General features: G+C 41.1%; 2 protein-coding genes across 5 annotated transcripts in view; one reads left to right on the top strand and one right to left on the bottom strand.

Annotated features, from left to right (window-relative positions):
- LOC142567368 (uncharacterized) overlaps nucleotides 1-14,284 on the bottom strand; it is a 996,706-nt gene that overhangs the window by 624,526 nt on the left and 357,896 nt on the right. The window lies entirely within an intron of this gene.
- On the top strand, nucleotides 7,090-13,471 carry LOC142567225 (uncharacterized). Of its 2 annotated transcripts, XM_075677823.1 has the most exons (9): nucleotides 7,090-7,154; nucleotides 7,561-7,629; nucleotides 7,753-7,824; nucleotides 7,894-7,951; nucleotides 8,069-8,140; nucleotides 8,283-8,348; nucleotides 8,472-8,543; nucleotides 11,917-11,972; nucleotides 12,829-13,471. In XM_075677823.1, exons 2-9 carry the CDS (start codon nucleotides 7,561-7,563, stop codon nucleotides 12,835-12,837), a joined length of 474 nt encoding a protein of 157 aa, XP_075533938.1. In that variant the 5' UTR covers nucleotides 7,090-7,154; the 3' UTR covers nucleotides 12,838-13,471. The 2 variants fall into 2 exon arrangements, with proteins under 2 accessions (XP_075533938.1, XP_075533939.1); XM_075677824.1 differs by lacking the exons at nucleotides 7,090-7,154; nucleotides 11,917-11,972 and having other exon boundaries at nucleotides 7,167-7,629.

The raw sequence follows: 14,284 nt of genomic DNA, 5'->3' as shown, positions 1-14,284 counted from the left end.
AAATTTAAACAATATTGCTAAATTACAAATTGCATTATGCCTAAAAGTTGTTTGAGTCGTGTGTTTAAGAAACACATAAAAAAGTGCAAGTTTTTTTTTTACTGTTTAACATGATCAATACATCGCGACCACTTTTTTTTACGGTTGTTCCCCATTTACTTGCCCTCCAAATGCCAAATAGTGTCTTCCAATCTCACGAATCCAATCTCGAATCTCGCGTCCAAATCTCAAAAGAGAAATCTCAAAAGGAAAAGAGAAATCTGCAAATTTTGTACACAAGAGACATTAACATTTTCTCACTTAAATTTTATCCAAATGGTTTTGATAACTCCAATTGGACCATGTGGCAATTCGGATTTACCCAAATGGTCCTGCTGGAGACTCCATCTGGCCCAATTGGAAGGGAGGGTTTCCATATGAACCAATTGGCCGTTCTAACTGGTCCAAATGGTCCTGTTGGAGAAAACGCTTGGTCCAATTGGAAATTGCCGTTTCCAGTTGGACCCATTGATATTTCCAAATGGTTTCAATTGTTTTTTTCGACTGGGAACAGTGCTGGGTGTTTAGCAGCAGAGAAGCTTGTCTTTGCCCACTGTCAATAATCTATTCCTTCTCTAGTGCCCCTGTGAAGTGCCAACTTTTTGGATGCAATGTGCTCTGCATGCATGCATGCATGTTTAGCTTGTGAAGATGTCTATTGCCCCTTGCTGCAAACTGGTCCTTGCTGATGTCACCCAAGAAGGCATTGGGGAGTATGGCGATGCACACTTACAAAACACTGTTGATACCAGTGAGACCAGATTAATGGAGCTGCTGTTCTTTTTTTTTTTTGTCCACTCCATCCTCGTTAGTTACAATGAGCAGTTCTTTGTCCGAGCAGAAGGCATATGTAGTTGGTCGTGCATAGCTTGCACACTAAGGCTTGTTGGCGTGTTATCACAGAGACCTACCTGAGAACCTTAGCACAGTGCTTATATGTAAAAACCTTCTGATGTGTTGACTTCCTTCTTTTTATCACACTTTGCCTGGTGAAGCCAGCAGCTGGGTCAACCAGATGTTCAACAGGCTTCCCACTAGATTTCCCCGCATCTCCTTTACCAGGGTGCTACTCATAGATACGTATCTGTTTTCCTGACCTTGCGCTGCACTTCAACCATGGCCACACCTGCTGAACCTATATCATGCGATAAAAAAAAGTGCTATACGTCATGTTGCACCAAACTCATGACATGTGCTGCAAGGCCTTGAACAACCTCATTTATTTACGCCCTCATCATACTGTATGAAGCTTTGCATAATAAGTTTGACAATTAACATCTGGTGGTTTTTCACCGTTATTTCTGTCCAGCTTGCTGAAAGCTATCCTGAGTGTTTCAAAAGCAAAAGACTGCTGCCGGACAAGAAGTGCATAAAGCAAGGGTTGCTATACCCACATGTCACACAAGATGAAGAAGGCCACTGAGTGTACAGGCGGTTTACTTTAATTTCAACAAGCTTGGTTCTCCCTTTGCGAGTAAACTCAACTTGCCCTGAAGACATCGCCTGTGACAAACTATGTGCCAGATGCTGTGTCCCTTGCAGAGCTGAAGATGTGTACGAGATCCTAACACCCCCTAACGACTTCTACACTGGGCGGACAGGCTACTATAAAAACGACTGCCTTTAATAATACGCTAATAACATGAAAACGGAAAGAATATTGGCTATTCATTGGCCCAAACTGCAGGTGCAAGCCACTCTTCCACCAGATGTGTGTTGTTCACAGGAACTGGAGCTTTACAAATGCAGATACAAGCAATGATGTTTGAAAGTAGTAGAGTTGAACTATATTCTGCTGAAGCGATGCTACCTGCACCACAGGCACCTTATAGCCACAATTCATGGCTGCACCACCATGCAAAGGCACTATTCTTGAATTATTAACTTCTATTTATTATGTTTATGGTGGCGATATATTCCTAGTACATATCATCCACATTGTGTGCAATATGGTTAAATGATGTCAACCATGATAGACATTCCTAATCTGAAATGTAACACCAGAGCAAATATAGGCAACAAATTGCAATTCAAAAAGACAAAGACAACCAGTGCACAGGATAAGTGACAGACTTCCTTTTATTGAAAAAAAAAGTAACATGTGTCATACCACTAGCAGTGGGTAGCAAGCTTTCAAGCTTGGGTGACAGAGGCAAAACTTCGGAAAATGCTACAATCACACTCAAATGTAAAACAGCCTTGGACACAAAAAACCGACATGATATTGTACAGAATGAAAGGGCAACACTCCATCCAAGAACTCTATTGCACCACATACTTGATATGGTGTAAAAAGTGTTAACATGACCTACACATAAAAAAAAGCAAAAAACATCGAAAACATGCCTTAAAATGCAATGTGCAGACTATGAAACCAAGAAAAAACAACCCGAAAAAGGTTTCGCTAAATCTTTCAATGATTTAAATTGTCAAACTGTCTCATCACTTCTTAGTGAACCTACACAGCTGAAAAAGAAGGAAACAAAGCCCAACAGCAGAGCCGCAGAAAATGTCGCCAAATAAATATACGTTGCTTACCAAGGATGCCTCTGGTTTAGTTGTGGTCTGACTTTGCACAATAATTGTGTAGAAGCTTTTCTTGTTTAGAATAGTTTAACAGATGACCATGAGAGCACCAGGTGTAGGCAGTCTATGCACAAAAAGCCATTGCTTTCTTACTTTTGTTTTTTTTTCTCTACTACTATTAATGAGTATTTAAGTGCCTTAATAGCACTGCTGACATCCTACTGCAAAACACGAAATTTGGCAAGTTGTGACATAAAGAAAATTGCGGTTTCACTCGTAATGTGGAACAATGATGCAGAAGCTGGTGAAATATGCATAGGAAGCTTGCTTAATGCTGTGTTTGTTGAAGTGAACACTTGCCAATGCAAGTCAGTAATCTCCTTTAAGGATGTAAATTAAGTACGAGTCGTATTTATTTGTGGGAGTTGTGCCTCGCAGTGTTGAAGTGGAAAGACTCGAGTTCTCTCCCTCCTCTTTCATATCCGGACTTGGCCACTGGTCTCCACCAAAACAACCTTTTAGCTTACTGCTAAATTTGTTTTGGTTTTCTCAAATCTATATTTAGGCTACCCATTGCTAGGTCTTGCGCTGTGCTTGAGGAAAACAAGATACCAACAGTCCCAGCCAGTAAATTTGAGAAGCCAAGCACTAGAAGAAGATTAATGAAGCAGATGGACCCAATCACTGTCATTACATGTAAGAAGAAAAATTAACATAGGGCTGCCTTCACAAGTGGGAAGGTGATGTGTCAGAACTTGAAAACGTGGACGACAACTCCACATACAATACGCAGACATTGAGCAGGTGGTAACCAATCATGGCACCTGTTGTCTTGATTGCGCTCTCCAGGATCAGTATTCACCATGACTGTACCTTCAGCAGAGTGGTTGAAATATAAAATTGTGAACTGCCAATCTTTTGATCGTATGTTTGAAACCTCGCAGCACAATGAAAACTTTATTTGCAATATTCTAGAAAGAAATTTGGGAATTCCAGTGACAACACCAGTAGACATCAGAACAACCAGGGGAGTTAGCCCATAGCAGCTATTGTTGTAAAAAAGAAGGCTGGCATAAGCACAAGAATTGAGATAGGCACACTACATGCTTTGTTCTGGTAGTTATCCACTACTTTGGTGCTACAGTTAAAGATCTTGAATGAGTTCAAGGAGCCAGAATTTAGCCCAGGGAGAATATTACGCTGAATAGCTGTATCTAGTTGTATCATTTTGCCTATGCAGCTTTATATAACCCTGTCCACACTTGCCTAAAGCACGTGAGTGGCATCCTGAAAAAAATAAGTTTTTATATTGCTTTGGAGAAAATTCATCTGTTTCGGCCTAACAGTACATATACACACTGTACATACTTGCATTCGGTATACCTTATCACCAACTGTTAAGTCACCTTCTTACTTCATCAGCGAATCATTCCTGCTACCAAGTGTGCTGGTCCGGGTTTTACCTGCATTTCCACCTGTGCAGTTGGTGGTAAAAGTAAAAGTAAAAGTTGCAGCAGGTGCTTGTCAGGGCTGGATGTTGCCCCAGTAAGCTCTAGTTCGCATGTCCCTCTTTGCAGTGTGTGAAGGATGTGTGTTGCTAGCGATTCCTCAACACCTTCACATTCTGCAGACTCAAGTGCATCATGGAAATGGTCCGAGCCTGAAACCCTGAATTTGTGAATGTGGCTTAATTAGATGTTTAATTGAATGTGGCTGTAAGTGTGGAATAATGAATAATGGTCGCTGCCTCTTGGGGCAGAGTCGCACTGACACTCTGGATGAAGGCCCCAGTTACCCATGCTAGGTAAGTGTACTGCCCTTCCGGATTTAATGGAGAGTCTGGCAGTAGCGATAGTTGGTGTCATTTGTTAATTTGAAGTCTGTGGTGTCTGCTTCGTCAAGGTGGCATCCTCTTGGCCATACGTCTTTGCATCCCCAATGTGGGTGATGTGCACTGAGCTCACCTCGACTGAGTATTCTGTGCTCGGGCGCAAACGAACTTGAAGATGTCAAAGCCAAGTGAAGTCGCCTCGGTTGCGGTGCCTGGTTTTGGGACAGAGGTAGGCCAATGGCAAAACGGCTTCCTTTCATTGCCTTAGCATGCAGCACACCACCACAACTTTCTGATCAGACATATGTATATTCAATCTGTTCTTCCCTTCCCCTAATTGAATAATAGCCAATTTTAGGAGCTGCAAATCAAGCTGACTTCAGAAGAATGCTGATTTTTTAGCTACTTCTAGTAGCTCATTGGATGGTAAATTTTCTAGTTGGGCATGATGTGGTGCAGTGCAAAGCAGTTTACTTGAGAGGCATGATATGTTTCGTGCTTAAATAAATGAACTGTTTAAAGAATTCTTGGAATAGTGTTAGGACAGGCAACTTTGAGTGATCACTGCTTTTGTCGCAAAATGTGGCAATGAGCTAGCCGATCGATGCTGTAACGACAGCGTAGTGTTTAGGTTGTACCGGTATAGAAGAAACAAAATTGGAGTTGTGAAGTTTCTCCTGTGAGCTCCGTGTTCGCATAGGTCCTACATAGTTTCGGGGTTTTGCGCGCTTTCTCAAATAGTTTTTATAGTTGGGCTCGTGGAGCAAGCCTAAGTTTCAATCGAAGGTAAGTGTTGTCATTTCTTAACTGTTTCTGATCAGTCTGGCCTGCGGACATACGTGTGATGGCCTTGTTTTTCACATTCTTTAGGGCTTACGGTTGGCGGGAAGCGCGCCATGGAAACCAATACGAAAGTAAGTTATCGTCGCATTTTTCATTCCTCCATGTTCGTAGCGTTAGTCTGCCGCTTTTAAATTGCAGTCCAGTGCTATACTCTCAATGTCACTCGCGTAAACAACTCATGATGGAGAATCTTAACAACGAGGAATACAAGCGAGCAGTAACGTCAGCATGGCTTCCATGTTTAGAGCGACTGCCTACCGTCCCGTCAGCCAAGCCATGCAGGCCGAGGTGCGCGCAATATTGGCAGCTGCTGGCGAACATATTAACGCAAGGAATCTTCCTCGTGTCGCTGCCACCTCCTTTCAGCCAGTGGAAGTTCGCGAACCACCTCCGAACCTTAATTTCGCTTGGCCAGGTTACGAGGGGCGGCATTTGTGGCGGTGCGCAGGAATTTTGCGATGTCGACCAGTCTGGTGACAGCATACATAGCAATCACAGCTTTCCCGTGGATTAAAACACGTTGGCGGGCTAGTTGGTTAGAATCCATGGTAGAGTGGTATAAGCGCGACTGTACAAGGACGTAGGAAGAAACAGATATACAGGCACAGCGCTTCACTTTCAACTGTAGATGTTATTTTCGCACGTATCGATAAACATATACCGTACTAGCGGAAACAAACGTAACAGCAAAAAAAGAAAATTCAGTGGTGAATTTCGATAAACCGTACGCGTGTGCAAGGCATGGGGAAAATATGTACTGTAGTGGTCACAAAGATAAACCGAGGAATCGTATCTCCTTTTCAGATAGTGATACCGAAAGCTTGCTTATGCATTTTTCCTCTAATTTTGCAATCTCATAGGCCTCCACAATCTCACTCGTCATCCTGCTATGAGCCCTATACAGAATGGAAGTACTTTCAAATGTGGGCTTGCAGGAACAATCTCTGCAGTGAATACCCAAATGACCCGACATTACCCTAGTGACGTTATATCGATGCTCTTTTAATCTCTCATTGATGCGTCTGCCGGTTTGGCTGACATACATTCTTCCGCATGAAAGTGGAATGGCATAGACATGTTATGAGTACAGGTTACAAATTCTTTGTGATGTTGACTAGAACATGCGTGCCTTTTGTTATTCAGGTTAACACAGAGAATAACAAAAGGCACGCATGCTCTACTGCGAGGATAGTCGTCCACCATATCGAGTCTTCAGCCAGGCACACTTAAACTTGCTCTTCCTTTTACTTAGCTGTTCTATTTGAGTTCTGAGCAGCAAACAGTTTGTTGCCCGTGAATTTTATGGCTCTTGAGGATGTGAAACTTTACGACATGCTTAGTGCACCGTTTTTGTAGATCTTTCCTACCATGCCTCACTTTGAACATTGGCTTGACGAACTGAGTCTGCAGGCTTAGGCCTTGACTTTATGCACACTGTGGAGCATTGTGCTAATCTTTAACTTCACCTACAGCTCCTGACTTAGGAACTAGTTATTTTGACCTAGCTTTCCATATACGCCTCCAGCATGAGGATGAAATCCATTTTCTGAACTGGCAGTAATGACAGTATCTGCTTAACACTGTCAGATTGCTGGAAGCTTCATCCACAGGCTCAGCAAATTACAGTACCATATTACATTTCTTTCAAGGTTTCTAAGCTGGCCTTTTAAGACAGCCGCTCCAACATAATAATTTCACTCTGCAAAGTTGTTAGCAAACTGGTGCACAATGTTTGTAATGCAACTTTACAGGACTATGTAAAGCTAATTATTCTCCTGCAGTTTCTTGACTGTCTCACCAGCCGTGAAATAATGCCTCTGTGTTGGCACATAGCATTTTCTTTCTGTTTCAGCTGTACTGTACAGACCAGCATCTATGCCTTTTGAGAGAAGGCAGGTAGAAGCACAAGTGCCTGGTATGTCTTTACATACGTGATTGCAGTTTAATGTTGCTTTGTACCACACTTGTGCACTAGAGCACTGCATATTATGATTAAGATGCATTGTAGAGATCATAGGAGAGAGGGTATATCTTATAAGTGTACACTGTGTGGACACTTACAGAATACCCCTTTGCCTTACCATTCCAGCTTCTGCACCTTTTCTAAAAAATTTAAGACCACTTACAGGCTATTGAGGCTTTTTGAACAAATATCAGCGTAAGACATAATGGGACATGACACAAATGCTTTGTGTGTCATGCATGCAGTTTACTGGCACATTCAATGTTTTGCTGGTCTCAGCTAGTATATTAAAATTTTTGTCTGCTTGTACATTCTGCTATCAAGCAGAGTGTAAGCCATGGTATCTTTGTTGTTTCAGATGCTTTGCACAGGTCTGCAGCTACTCACGCTGAAGCTCCAAGATTATACACAGACTTGCAAACTCAAGGTTAGTCACCTATGTGATATACATCTTTGTGCAGCTGTAATTCACTGTTCCTAGAATTAGTTTTTGTACATTTATTACACTATGGTCATGTGGAGCATAACCTATGGTCTGTTCTACATTCAGGTTCAGCCTACAAGCCAGTATCCACATCTGTTGCTGAAGCTACAAGGTCACGCACGAATCCACATGTGCTCGGTGTGTAATTCATATGCAATGTTATGTTCTTTATGCAGGTGGAGTTTCATCCATGGTTTTTTGTTTTAGATGCTTTGCACAGGTCGGAAGCTGCCGGCTCATTCACGGAATTGCAAACTTGCATGTGGTATGTCATTTATGGGATATGCATCATTGTGTTGCTATCATTCACTGTTTCCACTTTTTTATTTTTTTGTACATTTATTAGCTATGGTCAAATGCCTGTGGTCTGTTTTATGTGCAGGTTCATCATACACACCAGTATCCACACCCCTTCCTGGAGCTACAAGGCCACACACGGAACCACATGTGCTTGGTGTGTCATCCTGATGTTGCATTGCTATGTTTGTTATGGTGCTGTAGTTCTTGATATTTAGTTTTTTTAATGCAATTAGGACTCTTTGCATACTTCAGGCGTGTTGAGCCTATCTAACTATCCTCTTACGTCTTTGTTTCAGGTGGTTTATGCAGGCCTGCTTCGACACATGCTGAAGTTGCCAACTTCACAGAGTTGCAACGTCTTGGTATGTCCCGCATGTACTATAAATCTTTATGCTGGCTTTGTTCAGTGATTATAATTTTTGTTTTTAGACATTTAATGCAGTGCAGTCAGGCAGAGCATAACCTGTGGTGGTGTTTATGTTCAGATTCATTGTACAGGCTGATATTCACATATCTGACTGGAGCTACAAGGTCACACGCAGATCCACAAGTGCTCGGTATGTCGTCTACCTTCTATTAATCGTTATAGTTAATAGGGTTCAGTGTTGGGTTTTAGTGTTGCTAAGGCGAAATTTTCAGTATTTTATCTGTGAAGACTGATTTGTCTTGCTTTCTCATTTAATACTTACTTGAGACAAGTTATTTTTTGTATTCTATAGGTACCATTCGCATTCGTGATAGTCCATTAGCACCAACTTAGATTGTTGTTCATTGTAGCATATTGGAAACAGAAGGTGATGCCCTTAGCACTAAATTAGCTTTGTTCTTTAGTTATCTTGCAGCTTCATGACAGAAAAAATTATGGAAGAACCCATCTCATGATGACTGTCCATGTAATATGATTAGCATTCAAGCAATATAGCAGCACACCACATTGCTGAAGCCACATTCATTTAAAAAATCTACAGTGGCCATTCTGAGACTATCGTTGCTTTGGCTATAGGCAACATATGGTGTCTCCGGTATCAGCTCACTTTCTTATAGCACTCGCTTGGCGAGGTTGCCCGTGAGCATGACGGCATAATGAAGACTGTGTGACGAAGATATAATGCTAAAGTATGACGTCTATGGAACAACAAAGGTATGACAACAATGCCATGGCGACAAGGAGATGGCAATTTTGAAACGATGACTATGGTATAATCACGACAATGTGACGACTACAGCATAACTACAATGGGTGATGCAAGTGCATGGCGATGACTGTGATGAAGGTTCGGCAACAACTGCATGACAACGATGGTGACGACAATAAGATGACATTTTTTAAGTGACGACAATGGAAAACAGTGCGATGGCAATGGTTTGCTGATAACCATGGGATTACGATGATGTAGTGATGCCGGCACGGCGAGAGTCGGATGATGGTAGAATGACAAAGGTGGAACGACCATTACGGCATCACGACGGCAATATGACAATGAAGTGTCCAATCATTCAGTCATGGAGATAGCGAACTTTATTGTAGGTCAAGGCAACCCTATGGCTGACACTAAAAATTTTAATTCTGGCTTTTTACATGCCTCTAGCAAGATATGATTATGAGCCAGGCACACCATAATGGGGGGCTCGAGAATAATTTGGACCACCTGGGGTTCTTCAGCATGCACCCAGTGCATGGCACATGAGCATGTTTGCATTCTGCCCCCATCAGAATGCATGTGACAGCCAGGAATTGAACCTGCAAGCTCAAGCTTAGCAGCACAACACCATAGCCTCTAAGCCACTGCAGCAAGAAGTGACCTGACACATGAACGCCCTTTGCAATAATGCACAGTGATGCATAGTTTCCTTAACCGATAAAGAAATTGGCTATCTCCGTGACGAAGAGATTAGATGCTCATGTCGTTTTCACTAAGGACACATATGTCTGGTTTTTAGGCGCTTTTTTTTTAGTTCCTTCTTTTTGATTTTCTAAAGCGTATATATTGCGGTTGCAGTGTAGCAGCCAGTGCTTAGTCCTATTCTCTCTTTCTTGTCCCGTTGGTCACTCTGCTTTTCTATCACGAAGCCATAATAACAAGCTCAGGTTCAGAATTACATGCAATATTGCTGGCTGCAATATTGCTTGCTGCAGCGGCTTAGAGGCCACTGCAGCAAGAAGTGAGCTGACACATGGATGCCCTTGCAATGCACAGTGATGCATAGTTTCCTTAGCCGAAAAAGAAATTGGCTATCTCCGTGACGAAGAGATTAGATGCTCGTTTCTTTTCACTAAGGACACAAATGTCTGGTTTTTAGGCGCTTTTTTTTTTTAGTTTCTTCTTTTTGATTTTCTAAAGCGTATATATTGCGGTTGCAGTGTAGCAGCCAGTGCTTAGTCCTATTCTCTCTTTCTTGTCCCATTCGTCACTCTGCTTTCCTATCATGAAGCCATAATAACAAGCTCAGGTTCAGAATTACATGCAATATTGCTGGCTGTCCAGTCATTAATATATCTGCATTTTTATTTTTCAGCTTGCATTCACATGTTCCCTGTTGAATGCTGTAGTGTAAATGATAAGCAGAAAGTTCTTAGAGCTCCATCTCTTAAGCTTGTGTAATTGAACAATATGTTTCTTTCACTTGTGCTATGTACCTGTGTAAACTGAAAGGCAAACAGCAAAGTGCATAGCTTCTACACAGTTTGCTCACCTAGCTTTCGCTTCACGATAGTGGTGTGAGCGTGAGTATTCATTAGCCAATCCTATGGCGCAGCTATGCAGCATGTAAGAAAAGCTTTTGTATGTTGCCACTGGCACACTACCTTTTCTCAATGTCATCGTGATGGAGTGACACTGCCATGAGTCAGTGCTGTAGTTTATCGCTTCTTCCTCCTTTAGGAGTGCGCCCCATCATCCGAGCTATGACAGTTGCTAGCGTGCAAGTGGTGGCTTAGAAAAGCACTTGTTGTCCGTGGTGTGGCTGCAGCGTTGCACAAATCGTGAATCATAACTCACACTGTTATCACAAGGCCAGTGCTAGGTGACAAAAACTATAAAGAAGGCATGTGCTCCGCTGTTTATGTTCCAACTATGGCTGATAGTACATTTAGTAGTGCTCATCACTGTTTTTTTTTCCAAGTGTTGCCACATCAACTACCACATGTACACGAAAATAGGTTGACTACTGACATACTTGACCCTTATATAGTAAACTCACAGAAAAAATTTTAAATATGATTTGAATATAGGTAGACCTATATCCTTCTAGAAAAATGAAACACTTTGACCATAAAACACCTTTATTTACCACTCGGCTACTAAATCTCATATGTTGATGCCACAAGCTGTAACCTCGTCTGAACTGGCAGAGAAGACATCCTCGCTAGATGACCATGACACACCTTTATTTACCACTCGGCTACTAAATCTCGTATGTTGATGCGACAAGCTGTAACCTCGTTTGAACTGGCAGAGAAGACATCCTCGCTAGATGCTTCGCATTGGCATCCCAAATGATGTTGTTCATGCACCGTTGAGCGCATTAAATATGTAGCATTCTTTAAAGCCAGTCTTAATAATCTCCAGACTGGCCTTACGGCAGGCGTAATGGTGGAACTCAGCTTGGTACTCTGGCTAGCTGTGTTCACGAATATGGTCGATAGCTAATTTTGGGTAACAGTTTCGAAAAAAAAGGTCTACCTATATTCAAATAAATGTGGTAATTTTTCATCTTGCAAATAGCGCTGAAATGAAAATTTACATAATACTAATGCCATTAATTTTTTTTTGTAGCCTTCATGGAAAGGGTCTTACAGATACTTAATGGTACGTATTAAGCAGACCCAGCAGGCCCATTCACAATACCTTAATGAGCTGCTCAGCAATGCCAACAGTGCACCTTCACAACCTTGTGACTGCCCTGATTTGCCTTTTTCTGATGCGGCAGACGTGCTCGACTTTGACAAAAAGCTTGAGACAGACAGACAAGCTCAACATCAGATGGTAATTTCTCTGCTTTCTCTATTCTTGTAATTTTGCCAATTTTATGGCTGTAAGCATGTTTTAATTAGTACTCCACTCCCTAATCATGTTGCTTGATGGCCTAGGCTCAGTGTGAAATTGCCTGTCTTGTAACTACAGTGGGCTGTAGTTACAAGACAGAAATTGATACTGATGTTACTTATGACACTAAGTCTCATTCATGACATGCTGTATGATTTTACATTAACTATCTATGACAATACTAAAGAATATGAGTAAACGTAAAAGCCAGTTAGCACTTTTCTATTACCAAGAAATCATTTAGGTTGCAAAACTTTCAGTGTTAACTGAATTCCAATTTATCTTTATAGCTGTATTTTTTCTTGTTTCTTTTTAACTGAAGAAGTACTTAGCTGTCCAAGGAGGGGACTCAACAAAACAGAAAACGACACACATTCTACAGTCCCTCCTTAGCAGGAATGCGGCAATATAAGCTTCAGTTGGTTTGGAACGAAGGGGAAAAAAATTCTCCGAGCTGAATCTGTGCAAGCTAATGTGTGGTGAGTTAGGTGTAGCAAGTTTGATATCACTTACTTCTTTTTCAATCTAGTGTCAAGCAATATACTCACCGTATTAAGGCTACTTTGACAGATTTGATCCCTTATTGTCTAACTAGATGGATTTTCCATGGCAAAATATATATATAATGTACGACATTGTAACAGCTTATGACTTATACACCTATTATTCACACTTTGCTAAGTTTAGTGCTGGTATTTAGTTTTGTCTCTTTAGTAAAGTCTAGTAGTAAATACTGGTCCACGTTTTGTGTGGTGTGCAAAACTTATAGGAAGGATAATTTTGCTCATGCATGCAGGCACATTGACTAATGACATCAGACACCCAGATGCGCCACCCTAAAGGATCTCGAGAGGGCCGCCATGACTTGGTTCTGCCATGCTGCCCAGCGACTTTCTGCTCAAAAAATATAATTTTTTTAATTTCGCTATCAAATATGATCATGCTGAAGTCAGCTTTCTTGTTGCAGATTATCTGCATGGCCTGTATGAACATATTTTTTTCACTAGTGTTTCATGCTTCTTTGTTTTGTTTTTAATGTTACCGTTTGCCATATTGAGCGCCATCATTTTCTTAATGTGTTGTTTTGTGTGCCTAGCTGAAATTTTTGTTTCCTGAAACTTAATTTCTTTACTGGTGCACACAGCTTGCACTGCCTGCTTAACTCTCTTCTAGCAGTGTAGGATTAAGAGTTAAGAGAGCAGAACTAAGACTAATTAAATGCATCAATGGCGTAACTGGGAACACTGTTGTACAATGTTCAAAAGGTGCACAGCAATGTACACAAAAGCACCACTAAAGAAATTAAATTCCAGAAATAAAAATTTCTCTTGGGCACAGGAAACAACACAGCAAAAGATTATTTTAAGCTTTGTATTAATAGGTCCTGTGAGGAGAATGTGACTTAATTACATATGTGTTCATCTTATTTATGGGAAGCATGCAATAAAAATTAACATTTCCAAAGTTCAACTGTCGTGAAATACTGTCTAATTTATAGCACATTCTCCAACATGAAATTAGTGTCGTGTATTTACAACAAAAAATCCAAAAATACTAAATGTTTTAACAATTCATTTTTTCTGTCAGAGCATTTCTAAACTTCAGCCGTCTTCAGTGTGCTCCAAAATTCGCTGCCTTATCACATTACTTTTTTTATTACTTAATTCTGTTCTAGAAATGTTACAGCATGATGGCCTTCAGTGTGTTTGTCATTTGCTCTTTTACCTTCTCGTCCTAAAAACGTCTTCAAGCTCTTGTTTCAGGCTTGGAATTGAAACACGGAGGGCAAGATCCATTGTTTTTTGTCCATTTTATGTTGGGAACTTACACACACCCATTGCTGTGTAGCTGGATACGTGTGCTTCTGCCCCCTCAGCAATGTTTCTAGTGTTCTCACGATTTGGTAAATATAAAAACAAAGAGGAAAACAACAGAACCACTGAAAGCCATAGGCCTGCAGTCTTGGGAAAAAGCAGGAAAACGAGTGAATTACATCTCTGGAAGAATACATTGAAGGTGACTGAAGTGAAAAAATTTTCGAAAAAAATGTACAACTTTCAAAAAGACAATTCTTTGTATTTATAGGTACCTGTCCTTTAAATGCTGCATGCACTGGTAATTTCTAGGAACAGCGGAATATGTAACATCCAAATGTGATCCCTGAATATCCCGGTAAGGACACATAATGGAAGATCCTATGGATGTCGTTTTTTTGTCTCATTTGGGAGGATTTGAGGATTTGTATGGGACAT

This window comes from Dermacentor variabilis, chromosome 1 (genome assembly GCF_050947875.1).
Source record: "Dermacentor variabilis isolate Ectoservices chromosome 1, ASM5094787v1, whole genome shotgun sequence".
Lineage (NCBI taxonomy): Eukaryota > Metazoa > Arthropoda > Arachnida > Ixodida > Ixodidae > Dermacentor > Dermacentor variabilis.
This window is presented reverse-complemented; position numbering and strand designations above follow the sequence as displayed.

What these genes read in the sequence shown, in the direction of transcription:
- LOC142567225 (XM_075677823.1), top strand. Translation starts at nt 7,561, where the DNA reads ATGCTTTGCACAGGTCTGCAGCTACTCACGCTGAAGCTCCAAGATTAT. An exon ending in CACGAATCCACATGTGCTCG is followed by an intron (nt 7,825 to 7,893) that starts GTGTGTAATTCA and finishes TTTTTGTTTTAG; the next exon opens with ATGCTTTGCACAGGTCGGAA. An exon ending in CACGGAACCACATGTGCTTG is followed by an intron (nt 8,141 to 8,282) that starts GTGTGTCATCCT and finishes TCTTTGTTTCAG; the next exon opens with GTGGTTTATGCAGGCCTGCT.